This window comes from Macaca nemestrina, chromosome 3 (genome assembly GCF_043159975.1).
Source record: "Macaca nemestrina isolate mMacNem1 chromosome 3, mMacNem.hap1, whole genome shotgun sequence".
NCBI lineage: Eukaryota > Metazoa > Chordata > Mammalia > Primates > Cercopithecidae > Macaca > Macaca nemestrina.
The window spans coordinates 60,629,870-60,646,919 of record NC_092127.1 but is presented as its reverse complement, the minus strand read 5'-3'; the positions used below and the strand labels follow the sequence as shown (position 1 = coordinate 60,646,919).

The following is a 17,050-nucleotide window of genomic DNA, read 5'->3' as shown; positions in this document are numbered from 1 at the left end:
TTCCTGGCCAAATGGTCCTGGATAATTCACTTCATTTTCTTAAGACTCAAGTTTTCTTTTCAGTAAAATGGTCGTAAAAATGCCTCATACCTCAAAATGTCCCACTGTTTCTCCAGACCTGTCTGATGACAAAAATCACCTAGACTAGTAGTTACACAACCCAGATTCTCCTAGAGCAGTGGTTCTTAAAGGACCAGCATCATCAGCAACACCTCAGAACTGTTAGAGATGTAAACTATTGAGCTGTATCTCAGACTTCTCGAATCAGAAACTGGGGTGGTGGTGGGATGGGGAGGCAGAGCAGAAATCCACGTTTCAAAAAGCCCTCAAGTGATTATGATGTACACTACATAATTTTTTAAAATGGTATGCTTATTATTTGGACAAACTACAATTTAACTGATTCCATATTTAAGATTTTTAAACTATGTCAAATGGTTCATTACAATAAATATTATAATGAACATATTTATTAAAAAATTTTTATATTCAGCTCTTTAGCACAAATTCATAAAATCTATGTGGTGTCATCATCTAATTACTGCATCAAATAGTGCAAATATTTCTAAGGCTCTTCTTGCCAAACTGACTTCTAGAAAGATTTTTACAAATCATACTGTAACAGAAAAAATATTTTAAACTAAAAATATTAAGCTAGGTATTTAGTACTGTGCTATTGCTATTGGATCCTAAAGTAATATATTTATATTACAAGGCACCTTTTGCACATAATTTTAATTCTTATTTGTGAGTCTTGCTGTTCAGTAATGATAATAACGATATTGATAAATAAGCAAATTTATTAACTTACATATGTGCTAGACATATAAGCCTAAATTAATTTCTATTTACTCGTATGAAATCAATTATAAATCTTTCCTAGTCTAGAACAAATGGCATGTTTTCATTATTTCTTTCTTTCATCACATTTAAAAATTCTTTCCATTCATATATTAAAAATAAATTAGTGTTAAATACATGTTCCTTATCAAGCTAAAGATACCCTTCTGACTTACCTAAAGTATCACTTTCATAATTGTAGAATTTTAAAACCAAATTTTCAGAAAATAAAACTGAATTTTCAGAAAATTATCAAATCAAAATTGTAATTTAGAATTTGTAGCCCCCATTTATAAATGAGGAAACTGAGGCACAAGAGTTTTTTCTATGATCACACAGCTGGAAAGTAGAAGAATGGGGATTTAAACCCATACAAGATATGAAACATTTGGGATATAACATTGTAAATTAAAATAAAATTCCCTTATGAATAAAATTTACAAAAAATTACAGTTGAAAACAGGATATATTTAACATAGCTGCTCAAATGACCAGTGATGATGAGCTTTTTTTCATATGTTTGCTGAAAAAATGCTCATCATCACTAGCCATCAGAGAAATGCAAATCAAAACGACCATGGAATACCATCTCACACCAGTTAGAATGGCAGTCATTAAAAAGTGAGGAAACGACAGATGCTGGAGGGGATGTGGAGAAATAGGAACACTTTTACACTGTTGGTGGGAGTGTAAATTAGTTCAACTATTGTGGAAGACAGTGTGGCAATTCTTCAAGGATCTAGAACTAGAAATACCATTTGACCCAGCAATCCCATTACTAGGTATATACCCAAAGGATTATAAATCATTCTTTTATAAAGACACATGCATATGTATGTTTACTGCAGCACTATTCACAATAGCAAAGACTTGGAATCAACCCAAATATCCATTAATGATAGACTGGATAAAGAAAATGTGGCACATACACACCATGGAATACTATGCAGCCATAAAAAAAGGATGAGTTTGTGTCCTTTGTAGGGATATGGATGCAGCTGAAAACCATCATTCCCAGTAAACTAACACAGGAACAGAAAACCAAACACTGCATGTTCTCACTCATAACTGGGAGTTAAACAATGAGTACACAAGGACACAGGGAGGGGAACATCACACACTAGGGCCTGTCGTGGAGTGGGGGGCTAGGAGAGGGATAGCATTAGGAGAAATACCTAATGTAGATGATGGGTTGATGGGTGCAGCAAACCACCATGTCACATGATACCTATATAACAAACCTGCACGTTCTGCACATGTATCCTAGAACTTAAAGTATAATAAAAAAAAAAAAAGAAAAAAAGAAAGAAAAAAATATTCCCATAAGAAAAAAAATCATGTTAAAAGCTTTATGATTTAATTAAACACATTTTTGACAATCAGTGAGGGTATTTGGCAAGTGTATTTATAACAGTGAGAGTATTTATTACAAGTTTTGCTACCTGTAACGATTCTTGTAAACTGTAGAAAATCATGTTACAATTTTATGATTTTGTTATCCAAAAATAATGATTAACATGAATTTTTAAAAGGTATGTTAATTCAGAATATAATTTTAAAAAATACATGTCACTCACTTCATTGGCTAGCTGCAATTGTTCTTGAAGGTTTCTGACTGTTTCATCATCTGCATATGTATCAGTTCCTATCTCTGTGCCAAGGGGAAAGGCCTCCAATTGTTTTTCAACAGCATCTTTTAACTCACTGTGCAACCTTTGAAACAAACAGTTAACATGATAGTCTCAAGTCATTTTAGTAACAGTAATTACTGTTTTGAGGTCAATTAAATAAACATTTGGGTCAACAACAACTCTTTACACAAAACCATTTTTAAGTAGACTTCAAATAAAAAATTAGAAGTGTTTAAATACCGTTAAATACTGTGCTATAAGAATAAAAAGATTATGTAACAATTTCAAATGCATTAAATCAATCACGATTAATTGAAGCATGATTCAGTTTGTCCTAGAGAGGATTTAATTCCTCAAAATTTTTCAAAAATTTTTTAAAAGAGTAAAACTCAGATATTATCCCGTATTAAATAATAAAACAAGCCATTCAGAAAAATTCTAAAATATCTACGTATATCCAGTCAATTAAATGAAAATTACATATTACATCTTGTAAAGTTATTTGCTATTTTCTTCAGTGTGTTTCACAAAACTCACTGACTTCTTACTAATTCCAGTTAACAAGCAAAGAGAAGAAAATGGTCGCTGGCTATAAAACCAGCACATCAGACACTTTATTTTTCAGCACATCCTTATATAAGTTCAACAATAACACTGAAAGGCTTAAATTCGACTTTAATCTTAACATTAAGGTAAACTGCAGCTATTTCATGTTTTAAAACAACTACAAAAAAAAAAGCAAGGAAGGTACAACTTAAAGGAATGATTGTTTTAATTTAAAATAATACTTAAGAGAAAAAAAGGTACATTTTCAGAAAACACTCTTATTTAATATAACTATAAGCAGAAAATATAGCAAATACATTTCAAAGTGAAAATAACAAAATAAACTACATCCATCTACTTAAAACATTTGGAGGTGAATGAATGATTTGCTAACATTACGAATCTCCTTTGAAACAAGAAAACTTAAATCTTAATGTCAGGACATATTTATTGTAAACAAAGTTCATCAAACACAATAAAACTGAGGAGGTAAACACTTTAGAAACAAAAATATTAATTATTCTCTAAAGAAAAGACAGTGCTTGAAAATTATTCTCTAATTAAAAAACTTACAAGTATTGGTTAAGACAGAAGTTTTTATTTTTAAATATCTAACACTGTTTTTTAAAATATTTATTTTTCCTATATGAAATGTTTACCTAATAGAGAAAAAGATCAATATAGAAATATAACAAGTTTTAGGAAAGATACCCCAAGTCCTATGAAAAAAACCATTATTAATTCTGTAATATATTTTCTAGCAGAATTTTTACTTTCCATTAAAAATAGACCAAAGAAGAGCAAACACATTCAAAAGCTAGCAGAAGGCAAGAAATGACTAAGATCAGAGCAGAACTGAAGGAGATAGAGACATAAAAAATCTTTCAAAAAATCAACGAATCCAGAAGCTGGTTTTTTTATAAGATCAACAAAATTGATACACCACTAGCAAGACTAATAAGGAAGAAAAGAGAGAAGAATCAAATAGACGCAATAAAAAATGATAAAGGGGATATCACCACCGAACACACAGAAATACAAACTACCATCAGAGAATACTATAAACACCTCTACGCAAATAAACTAGAAAACCTAGAAGAAATGGATAAATTCCTGGACACATACACTCTCCCAAGACTAAACCAGGAAGAAGTTGAATCCATGAATAGACCAATAGGCTCTGAAATTGAGGCAATAATTAATAGCCTACCAACCAAAAAAAGTCCAGGACCAGACGGATACGCAGTCGAATGCTACCAGAGGTACAAAGAAGAGCTGGTACCATTCCTTCTGAAGCTATTCCAATCAACAGAAAAAGAGGGAATCCTATCTAACTCATTTTATGAGGCCAACATTATCCTGATACCAAAGCCTGGCAGAGACACAACAAAAAACCAGAATTTTAGACCAATATCCCTGATGAACATCGATGCACAAATTCTCAATAAATTACTGGCAAACTGAATCCAGCAGCACATCAAAAAGCTTATCCACCATGATCAAGTGGGCTTCATCCCTGGGATGCAAGGCTGGTTCAACATATGCAAATCAATAAACATAATCCAGCATATAAACAGAACCAAAGAAAAAACCCACAAGATTATCTCAATAGATGCAGAAAAGGCCTTTGACAAAATTCAACAGCCCTTCATGCTAAAAACTCTCAATAAATTAGGTATTGATGGAATGTATCTCAAAATCATAAGAGCTATTTATGACAAACCCACAGCCAATATCATACTGAATGGGCAAAAACTGGAAGCATTCCCCTTAAAAACTGGCACAAGATAGGGACACCCTCTCTCACCACTCCTATTCAACATAGTGTTGGAAGTTCTAGCTAGGGCAATCAGGCAAGAGAAAGAAATAACGGGTATTCAATTAGGAAAAGAAGTAGTCAAATTGTCCCTGTTTGCAGATGACATGATTGCATATTTAGAAAACCCCATCGTCTCAGCCCAAAATTGCCGTAAGCTGATAAGCAACTTCAGCAAAGTTTCAGGATACAAAATCAATGTGCAAAAATCACAAGCATTCTTACACACCAGTAACAGACAAACAGAGAGCCAAATCATGAATGAACTCCCATTCACAATAGCTTCAAAGAGAATAAAATACCTAGGAATCCAACTTACATGGCATGCAAAGGACCTCTTCAAGGAGAACTACAAACCACTGCTCAGTGATATAAAAGAGAACACAAACAAAAGGAAGAACAAACTATGCTCACGGATAGGAAGAATCAATATTGTGAAAATGGCCATACTGCCCAAGGTAATTTATAGATTCAATGCCATCCCCATTAAGCTACCAATGACTTTCTTCACAGAATTGGAAAAAACTGCTTTAAAGTCCATATGGAACCAAAAAAGACCCCACATTGCCAAGACAATCCTAAGTCAAAAGAACAAAGCTGGAGGCATCATGCTACCTGACTTCAAACTATACTACAAGGCTACAGTAACCAAAACAGCATGGTACTGGTACCAAAACAGAGATATAGACCAATGGAACAGAACAGAGCCCTCAGAAATAATACCACACATCTACAGCCATCTGATCTTTGACAAACCCGACAAAAACAAGAAATGGAGAAAGGATTCCCTATTTAATAAATGGTGCTGGGAAAACTGGATAGCCGTAAGTAGAAAGTTGAAACTGGATCCCTTCCTTACTCCTTATACAAAAATTAATTCAAAATGGATTAGAGACTTAAATGTTAGACCTAAAACCATAGAAACCCTAGAAGAAAACCTAGGCAATATCATTCAGGACATAGGCATGGCCAAGGACTTCATGTCTAAAACACCAAAAGCAACGGCAACAAAAGCCAAAATTGACAAATGGGATCTCATTAAACTAAAGAGCTTCTGCACAGCCAAAGAAACTACCATCAGAGTGAACAGGCAACCTATAGAATGGGAGAAAATTTTTGCAATCTACTCATCTGACAAAGGGCTAACATCCAGAACCTACAAAGAACTCAAACAAATTTACAAGATAAAAACAAACAACCCCATCAAAAAGTGGGCAAAGGATATGAACAGACACTTCTCAAAAGAAGACATTTATGCAGCCAACAGACACATGAAAAAATGCTCATCATCACTAGCCATCAGAGAAATGCAAATCAAAACCACAATGAGATACCATCTCACTCCAGTTAGAATAGCAATCATTAAAAAGTCAGGAAAGGATGTGGAGAAATAGGAACACTTTTACACTGTTGGTGGGACTGTAAACTAGTTCAACCATTGTGGAAGACAGTGTGGTGACTCCTCAAGGATCTAGAACTAAAAATACCATTTGACCCAGCCATCCCATTATTGGGTATATACCCAAAGGATTATAAATCATGCTGCTATAAAGACACATGCACACGTATGTTTATTGCGGCACTATTCACAATAGCAAAGACTTGGAATCAACCCAAATGTCCATCAATGACAGACTGGATTAAGAAAATGTGGCACATATACACCATAGAATACTATGCAGCCATAAGAAAGGATGAGTTCGTGTCCTTTGTAGGGACATGGATGCAGCTGGAAACCGTCATTCTCAGCAAACTATCTCAAGAACAGAAAACCAAACACCGCATGTTCTCACTCATAGGTGGGAACTGAACAATGAGAACACTTGGACACAGGAAGGGGAACATCACACACCGAGGCCTGTTGTGGGGTAGGGGGCGGGGGGAGGGATAGCATTAGGAGATACACCTAATGTAAATGACGAGTTAATGGGTGCAGCACGCCAACATGGCACATGTATACATATGTAACAAACCTGCACGTAGTGCAAATGTACCCCAGAACATAAAGTATATATAAAAATAATAATAAATTTTAAAAAAGGAAAAATAGACCAATGACACACTGTATTGCTAAAGCTATAATCTGTCTTTTTAACTGTAGTATTGAGACATATGCATTCTCTCATATTCTAAAAAGTTTTCTGCAAATATTTTAAAGATGACATAATATTCCATCATTTTCATCATATTGTTATCTGCATCATAACCTATCAATTATCCTCATACTTTAAATTGATTGTAAAATGAAATGAAAAAATAGTAAAATTAATATTGAGTACACTGTACTTTAAAATATCAGAAACACTGAGAATTAAAGTGTCGTATTTCTTTGTTAAAAATGTAGTTATAACAAGCAGTATAATTATAACTGACAGTAAGACTGTTTTTAGGGTCTTAACGAAATTTTTAGCCGGGTGCGGTGGCTCATGCCTGTAATCCCAGCACTTTGGGAGGCCAAGGTGGGTGTATCACGAGGTCAGGAGTTCTAGACCAGCCTGGCCAATATGGTGAAATCCCGTCTCTACTAAAAATACAAAAATTAGGCGGGCGTGGTGGTGCGTGCCTGTAGTCCCAGTTACTCAGGAGGCTGAGGCAGAAGAATTGCTTGAACCCGGGAAGCGGAGGTTACAGTGAGCCAAGATCAAGCTACTCCAGCCTGGGCGACGGAGCAAGACTCTGCCTCAAAAAAAAAAAAAAAAATTTTTAAAGGTCACAGAAATATCATAATTGTCCCCGATTTATTATTAAGATAATTTTGTACAGTTTCGGCTTGCAAGGTCATTTTTATAATCTTACACTTCATACAAAGGAAGGACTACCTATACTTAGTTTAATTTTGTTTGCTTCAGTATCTGGAATACTTGGGGAATAGGTATCTAATCTTGTGTTTGTAATGCTTGCTGTCTCTCACCGAGTGTGCTCAATCCCGAGGTGTTACATGATTTTGGGTTTAGTTTGCTGTCCTTTTTCTAACCTCTTCAGCAAATTCTAAGACATCATTATTTTTAGACTTTTTTTTCTAATACATACTCTTAAGATTACAGTTTTCCCTCTAAGAATCACCTTAAAGGCAATGCCGAGGTTATGTTATTTTCTTTATTAATCAGTTGAAAATATATTCTAATTTTCATTGTGAGTTCTTTGACCTCTGAGTAACATTTAGAGGCATACCACTTAACTTAGAAAAAGCTGGGGATTTTCTAGTTACCTTTTTGTTATTGATTTCTAGCATAATTTTCACTGTCATCAAAGAACATAATCCAATCCTTTCATAATCTGAGAGTTGCTTTTTTTGAGTTGGTCAATTTCAGAAATCTATCATGTGTACTTAATGCATATTTTGAAGGTCTTCGGTATTAGTATTCTATGTATGTCCCTTAAGAGATTTCTTAACTGCATTATTCAAATACTGCATCTTAACTTACTCTTTTTATTTTCTGGTTGCTATTTTATTTACTGAGAGCAACCTGCTCATATTTCCTATTATAATGGTGCATTTGTCTGTTCTGCCATTCAGTGCTATCACATTTTATATTCTGAGTCTTTGTTTTTGAGTGCTTACAAATTTAGAACTGTCATATCTTTTGAGCAAACATAATTTTTTATCATTATGAAAACTGCCTTTTAATCTGTAATCATCTGTTTCACATTAACTTCTACTATATCTGATATTACCAGCATGTTTTTAGTTAGCAGTTCTATGGTATATGTATTTTCTATCCTTTTATTTACATCCATTCTGTACTCTTGTATTTTAAGAATCTCTTTGGTTAAAAGCATATAATTGTGGATTCATTTAGTTAATCTCTGGTAAATCACTGTCTTAAAATTATAGCATGTAGTATAGCAAAATTTAATGTAATTACTAAGGTATCTGGGTTTATATCAACTACCTTAGTATTTCCTATTTGCCTTGCCTTTAAAAAAACAAAACACCTATCTCTCTTTTTATTCCTATTCTCTTTGCTTATTAACTGGAATTAATTACATTTTATTATTCTACTTTCCCACTCCATTAGCTTGGAAGCAATAGAATATTTTAGTTTACTGTAGGGCCCAGCCCAAACATCGTAACATGTCTGAGAACTGCCACCCTCCACCATAAATTAGTATCCTATTTCTAATGGATAATGTAAGAACCTTAGAATATTTTAACTCCATTTACACTCTTCCTAAATGTATGGTATTGCTGGCTCATATTTCAAGTCTCCTAAAACATTTTAAAGCCATTATCATTATTTTTAGAAGTTTATATTCATTAGATTTTCTCCCATATTTACCCTTTCCATAGTTCCAAACTTTATTCTAGGATGATTTTTCCTTCTTTTTTGGGATCTGGATTAATTCTGTCAATGGTAATTTTCTCAGTCTTCATCTGAAAATGTATGTATTTAGCTCTCCTTCTTGAAGAACATTTCGCTGAGCACACAATTCTTAGTTGACAGTTTGTTTCTTTTCTTTTCAGCACTTTGAAGATATTCCATGTCTCTCGATTTCTATCACGTCTGTTGAAAAGTCAGTTATCTTATTGCTATTCTTGAGGATAATCTCTGTTGTGAGAATTTTTCTTAGATTTTCTTTGATTCTGTAGATGTTTTTGCATTATCATGCTTGTGATGCATGGTGTTTCTTTAATCTATAGAACTTTTGCTAGTTTTGAAAATTTCCAGCTATTGTCTCTTCAAATATTATTTCTGTCTTTCCTGTTCTCTCTGGGATTCAAATTACATGAATTTTAGTTATTTTCACATTACATTTTGTTCCATAGTCTCTTTTTAAAATTTTTTTGAATTTATTTTTTACTTAACTTTTAAGTTCAGGGGTACATGTACAGGTTTGTTATGTAGGTAAACTTGTGTCATTGGGGTTTGTTGTAGAGATTATTTTCAATCCAAGTATTAAGCCTAGTACCCATTAGTTATTTTTCCTGATCCTCTCCGTTCTCCCAACGTCCACCCTCTGATAGGCCCCAGTGTCTGTAGTTTCCCTCTACATGTCCATGTGTTCTCATCATTTAGCTCCCACTTATAAGAACATGAAGTATTTGCTTTTCTGTTTCTCTGTTAGTTTGCTAAGGATAATCACCACTGGCTCTATCTGTGTTCGTGCAAAGGACATGATCTTGTTCTTTTTTATGGCTGCACAGTATTCCATGGTGTATATGTACCATATTTTCTTTATCCAGTCCACTGTTGATGGGCATCTAGGTTGATCTATGTCTTTGTCATTGTGAATAAGTATTCCGATGAACATGTGAGTGCATGTGTCTTTATGGTAGAACGATTTCTATTAGTTCGTTACATATCCAGTGATGGGATTTGCTGGGTTAAATGGCACTCCTATTTTGAGTTCTTTGAGAATCCAAACTGCTTTCCACTAGTGGCTGAACTAGTTTCCGTTCCCACCAGCAGTGTAAAAGCATTCCCTTTTCTCTGCAACCATACCAGTATCTGTTATTTTTTGATGTTTTAATAGCCATTCTGACCGGTGTGAGATGGTATCTCATTGTGGTTTTGATTTGCATTTCTCTAACTATCAGTAAAGTTGAGCTTTTTTTTCGTATGCTTATTGACCACATCTGTGTCTTCTTGTGGTAACTGTTCATGTGCTTTGCCCATTTTTCAATGAGGTTGTTTGATTTTTCTTGTAAATTTAAGTTCCTTATAGATGTTGGATATTGGACCTTTGTCAGACGCAGTTTGCAAAAATGTTCTCCCATTTTGTATGTTGTCTGTGCACTCTGTTGATAGTTTCTTTTGCTGTGCAGGAGCTCTTTAGTTTAATTAGATCCCATTTGTCAATGTTTGCTTTTGTTGCAATTGCTTTTGGTGTCTTCTTAATAAAATCTTTGCCCACTCCTATGTCCAGAATGGTATTGCCTAGGTTGTCTTCCAGGGTTTTTATATTTTGGGGTTTTACATTTAAGTTTTTAATCCATCTTAAGTTAATGTTTGTATATGATGTAGGCAAGGACTCAAGTTTTAATCTTCTGCATGTGACTAGCCAGTTATCTCAGTACCATTTATTGAACAGGAGTCCTTTCCCCATTGCTTGAGTTAGGATTGTTGAGGATCAGATAGTTGTAGGTGTGTGGCTTTATTTCTGGGTTCTCTATTCTGTTGCAATGGTCTATGTGCCTGTTTTTGTACCAGTAGCATGCTGTTTTGGTTACTGTAGCCCTGCAGTATAGCTTGAAGTTGGGCAGCATGATATCTCCAGCTTTCTTATTTTTGCTTAGGATTACCTTGGCTATTTGGACTCTTTTTTGGTTCCACATGAATTTTAAAATTGTTTTTTCTAGTTCTCTGAAGAATCTCAATGGTAGTTTAATAGGAATAGCATTAGATCTATAAATTACTCCGGGCAGTATGACCATTTTTACAATACTGATGCTTCCTATACTTGAGCATGGAATATTTTTCCATTTGTTTGTGTAATCTTTGATTTATTTGAGCAGTATTTTGTACTTCTTCTTGTAAAGAGATCTTTCACCTTCCTGGTTAGCTGTATTCCTAAGTAGCTTGTGTGTTTGTTTATTTATTTAATGCAACTGGGAATGGGATTGTGTTACTCATGTAGCTCTTGGCTTGACTGTTTTTTTGTGTATTGGAGTGGTAGTAATTTTTACACATTGATTTTTGTATCCTGAGACTTTGCTGAAGTTGTTTATCAGCTTAAGAAGCTTTTATGCCAAGACTATAGATATAGTTATAGATAGATATACTATCTATAGATATACTATAGATAGTAGTTATAGATATAGAATCCTGTCATCTGCAAATAGGGATAGTTTGACTTCCTCTCTTCCTATTTGGATTACATTTCTTCCTCTTGCCTGATTGCCCTGGCCAGGACTTCCAATACTATGTCAAATAGGAGTCAGTGAGAAAGGGCATCCTTGTCTTGTGCCAGTTTTCAGGGAGAATGTTTCCAGCTTTTGCACATTCCATATGATTTTGGCTGTGGGTCTGTCATAGATGGCTCTTATTATTTTGAGGTATGGTCTATCAATACCTAATTTATTGAGACTTTTTAACATGACGGGTGTTAAATTTTAATGAAAGCCTTTTCTGCATCATTGGAGATACCATGTAGTTTTTGCCTTTAGTTCTGTTTATGTGATGAAACACATTTAGTGATTTGCATATGATGAACCAACCTTGCATCCCAGGGCTAAAGCCTATTTGATCATGGTAGGTAAGATTTTTGATGTGCTGCAGGAATTCGTTTGCTAGTATTTTCTTAGGGATTTTTGTCTTTATGTTCATCAGGGATATTGGCCTGAAGTTTTCTTTTTTGTTGTATCTTTGTTAGGTTTTGGTATCAGGATGATGTTGGCCTCATAAAATGAGTTTTATGGTCTGTTGCATTGGTCTATGTGACTGTTTTTGTGCCAGTACCATGCTGTTTTGGTTACTGTAGCGCTGAAGTATAGTTTGAAGTTGGGCAGTGTGATGTCTCCAGCTTTCTTCTTTTTGCTTAGGAATACATAAGCTTTTTTTTTTTTTTTGGGGGGGGAATAGTTTCAGGAGAAATGGTACCAGCTCTTTGTATATTTGGTAGAATTTGGCTGTGAACTTACCCGGTCATGGGCTTTTTTGGTTCATAGGCTATTTATTACTGCCTCAATTTCAGAATTCATTATTAGTCTGTTCAGTAACTCAATTTCTTCCTGGTTTAGTCTTAGGAGGGTGTTATGTATCTAGAAATTCATTCATTTCTTCTAGATTTTCTAGTTTATGTGCATAGAGGTGTTCATAATATTATCTGATGGTTGTATTTCTGTGGTGTCAGTAGTAATATCCTCCTTGTCATTTCTGATTGTATTTGAATCTTCTCTCTTATCTTCTTTATTAGTCTAGTTAATGGTCTATTTTATTAATTTTTTCAAAAATCCAGCTTCTGGGTTCTTTGCTCTTCTGAATTTGTGTGTGTGTGTGTGTGTGTGTGTGTGTGTGTGTGTGTGTGTGTGTGTGTCTGAATCTCCCTCAGTTCGGCTCTGATTTTGGTTATTTCTTGTCTTTTGGAATTTGTTTGCTCCTGGTTCTCTAGTTCTTTTAGTTGTGACATTAGGTTGTTAACTTGGGATCTTTCTAACTTTTTGATGTGAGCACTTAGTGCTATAAATTCCCTTGTAACACTACCTTAGCTGTATCCCAGAGATTCTGGTATGTTGTATCTTTGTTCTCATTAGTGTCAAAGAACTTGTTGATTTCTGCCTTAATTTCATTATTTACACAAACGTCATTCAGGAGTAGGTTACTCAACTTCCATGTAATTGTATGGTTTTAAGCAAATTTCTAAGTTTTGGCTTCTAATTTGATTGTGCTGTGGTTTGAGAGACTGCTATGATTTCAGTTCTTTTGCATTTGCTGAGGAGTGTTTTACTTCTGATTATGTGATTGATTTTAGAATATGTGCCATGTGGTGATGAGAAGAATGTATATTCTGTTGTTTTTGGGTGGAGAGTTATATAGACATCTATCAGGTCCATTTGATCCAGTGCTGCGTTCAAGTCCTGAATATCTTTGTTAATTTTCTGTCTTGATGACTGGTCTAATATTTTCAGTGTGGTGTTAAAGACTTCCACTATTACTGTATGGGAGTCTGTTTCTCTTTGAAGGTCTCTAGAAACTTGCTTTATGAATCTGGTGCTCCTGTGTTGGGTACATATATATTTAGGATAGTTAGATATTCTTGCTGAATTGAATTGAACCTTTTACCATTATGTAATGCCTTTTTTTTTTTTTTTTCTGCTCTTTTTCAGTGTAAAGTCTGTTTTGTCAGACATTATGACTGCAACTCTTGCTTTTTTTCTGTTTTCCATTTGCTTGGTAAATTTTCCTCCATTCTTTTGTTTTGAGTCCATGTGTGTCACTGCATGTTAGATAGGACTCTTAAAGACAGTATACCAATGGGTCTTGGTTCTTTATTCAGTTTGCCATTCTGTGTCTTTACTTTTTTATTTTTTTAACTTTTATTTTACTTTTGGGGTACACGTGAAGGTTTGTTACATAGGTAAATGCATGTCACGGGGGTTTGTTGTACATATTATTTTATTACCCAGGTATTAAACCCAGTATTCAGTAATTATCATTTCTGCTCCTCTCCCTCCTCCCACCCTCCCCTTTCAAGTAGATCCCAGTGTCTGTTGTTTCCCTCTTTGTGCTCATAAGTTCTTACCATTTCGCTCCCACTTATAAGTGAGAACACGCAGTATTTGGTTTTCTGTTCCTGCATTAGTTTGCTAAGATTGTGCCTTTTAATTGAGCATTTAGCCCATTTATGTTCAAGGTTGGTATTGATATTTGTGGATTTGATCTTGTCATCATGTCAGCTGGTTATTTTGCAGACTTGTTTATGTGGTTGCTTTATAGTGTCACTGGTCTGTGTACTTCAGTGTATTTTTGTAGTGGGTGATAATGATCTTTCCTTTCTATATTTAGTGCTGCCTTCAGGAGCTCTTGTAAGGCAGGTCTGGTGGTAATGAAATTCCTCAGCATTTGCTTGTCTGAAAATGATCTTATTTCTCCTTTGCTTATGAAGCTTGTTTTGGCTGGATATTAAATTCTGGCTTGGAATTTCTTGTCTTTAAGAATGTTGACTATTGGCCCCCAATCCCTTCTGGCTTGTAGGGTTTCTGCTGAGAGGTCTGCTGTTACTCTAATCATCTTCCCTTTGCAGGCGACCTGACCTTTCTCTCTAGATGCCTTTAACATTTTTTGTTTCATTTTGACCTTGGAAAACCTGATGGTTATGTGTCTTGGGGATGATCTTCTTGTAATGTGTCTTACTGGGGTTCTCTACGTTTCCTGAATTTGAATGTTACCCTCTCAAGCTAGGTTGGGAAAATTCTCATGGATGACACTCTGAAATATGTTTTCCAAGTTGCTTCCCTTCCCCCCATTTCTTTCAGGGACGCTATGAGTCATAGATTTTGCCTCTTTAAATAATCCCACATTTCTTGGAGGTTTTGTTCATTCCTTTTCATTCTTTTATTTCTATTCTTGTCTGATAGTCTTGTTTTAGAAATCCAGTCTTCAAACTCTGAGATTCTTTCCTCCACTTGGTCTATTCTGCTTTTAATACTTGCGATGGCATTATGAAATTCTTGTAGTATGTTTTTCAGTTCTATCAGGTCAGTTGGTTTTTTTCTATACTGGCTATTTTTGCCGGTCAGCTCCTGCATTGTTTTATCATCATTCTTAGCTTCCTTGGATTGGGTTTCAACATACTCCTGTAGCTCAATGATCTTCGTTTTCATGCATATTGTGATTTCTGTTTCGGTCATTTTTAACAATCTTAGTCCAGTTCTGAATCCTTTCTGTATAGGTGATGTGGTTGATTAGAGGAAAAGAGGTACTGTGGCTTTTTGAGTTGTCAGGATTCTTGCACTGATTCTTTCTCATCATTTTGGGTTTATCCACCTTCAATCTTTCAGGCTGCTGACCTTTCAATGGCTTTTTTTTTCTTTTATCCTATTTGATGACTTTGAGGGTTTGATTATCATATAGGGAAGATTTAGGTGACTGGCTTCATTTCTTAAAGACATTAGGAGACCAATGCTCAGCTCCTGATATCTGGACTGTATGCTCTAACTCTGGGGACTTGTATTGGGCCCCGACATTGTTCTCTCACTCCCTGAGGTTAGAAATCCACTGTGCTGGGAGCTCCAGGTGTTTCTGGACCACTGGTCACTACACTCTAATGGGTAGTGTCAGCCAAAGTGTTTCATGGTGCAGTGACAGAGGGATCTGTCCTCATTCACATGTGTCAGCAACAGCAGTAGCGGCAGCTGTGGCAGGCTGCTAGTGGCTGCTGGGGTGCCTGTCTCCCTGTGGGAATTAACCACAGTGGCAGAGGCAACTCATCTGGGATGGGTGTGGGGAGCCCCTGCTGGTGACTATGTGGGTGGTTGTGCAGGTGGTGGTGCTGGCTTAGGGGAGGGGCACTGGTAGGCATAGGTCTGTGTGCCCTCTTTGTGGTCGCTCAGTGTGGGGGAGAATCTGCTGTTCTCTGAGCAGCCTAGTTTTGCTCCCATGGAAGTATTAGTGCAACAGTGGAGTGCTGGCAGGGTGGGACTGGCTGGCTCTGTTTCCACCAAGGCTCTGTCTGCAATGGTGGTCAGCTACTAGAGGGGAGTGGACTACACTCCCATGTGCTGGTGGGGCAAGGAAAGCAAAACCTGCTCACACAGACATGTATCAGCAGACAGATGTGGGGAGTTGCCATGGGTCCAGGGGTAGATGCGGTGTGCAGAGGGAGTGTGCAGGCTAGTGCATGGTTGTTGGGGCCACTCTGCTGGAGCTCTCTGCCAGTCAGGCATGGTCCACCAGCACAGAAGCCATGATGTGGCTCCCAGGGCACCTGAGGCTGTTCTTTAGGCAGGCATGGCCAGGCTGGGTACCCAGGAGAGGGCAGCAGACCAAGGGGTGCTCAAATTGGACTGGCCCTATCTGAGCTGGGGCAAGTCCACCCTGCAGAGATTAGGATGAACAGCTCCCCTAGGACTAAAGTCTCCTAAGATAGCAAGAGAGCAAGTCGAGCCTTGTCCCTGGCCATGCTCCACTACACATGCTCCTGCACCAAACCCTCTGGGATTCACATCAGCTGGCTTGCTGCCCCTACCACTTCTCCAGGAACCTCTCCCTGCTAACTTGAGTGTCCATGATGGTTGAAGGGTGTCCTCCTGCTAGGGTTCCAGAGGCCCATGCTCCTTGAAAGTTCAACTCACCCATTCCCTCGGAGCCACCAGAGACCAGGAATGAGTCCAGGTGTGTGGTACTCCCATGTAGCGTTCCCAGTTTTCCCCCACTTCATTGCAGCTTCTGTGTCTTTCCTCCATCCACTCTCAGGGCCTTCCTCCTGAGCATCTGTTAGGAGTATGCCAGTCATCTCTGTCCATCAGTGGCAGCTGCTCCACCTGGCTGCATCTAGGTGGCTATCATACAGGTTTATATTTTCTATCCTCTTGTCTCTCTGCTTCATATTGATATTCAGTTAAAATATTTCTTCTGAATTAAGTTGCATTTGATTATCTTGTTATGTCTCATTTCCATTGTTGTATTTTTTCAGTTCTAGAATTTGTTCTTTTTTTAGAGTTTCTAGTTCTCTTACAAAATTCTCAATATTATATCTTATTTCACTGACCACATTAAGCATGTTTATTTATTTATTTTAGTTTTATCTTATTTTAAGATCTGGGATACATGTGCAG

General features: G+C 36.3%; 1 protein-coding gene across 10 annotated transcripts in view; it reads right to left on the bottom strand.

The window, feature by feature from the left end:
* The window catches only part of LOC105486091 (sodium channel and clathrin linker 1), a 215,130-nt gene that overhangs the window by 124,541 nt on the left and 73,539 nt on the right, over window positions 1–17,050 (bottom strand). For all 10 annotated transcript variants that reach the window (XR_011620973.1, XR_011620972.1, XR_011620971.1 and 7 more), the window contains one exon: window positions 2,418–2,553. Coding sequence is in view for 7 of the 10 variants with exons in the window: in XM_071093042.1 (XP_070949143.1) it covers window positions 2,418–2,553 (136 nt within the window). In the remaining 3 variants the exon portion in view is untranslated. The remainder of the gene's footprint in view (window positions 1–2,417; window positions 2,554–17,050) is intronic.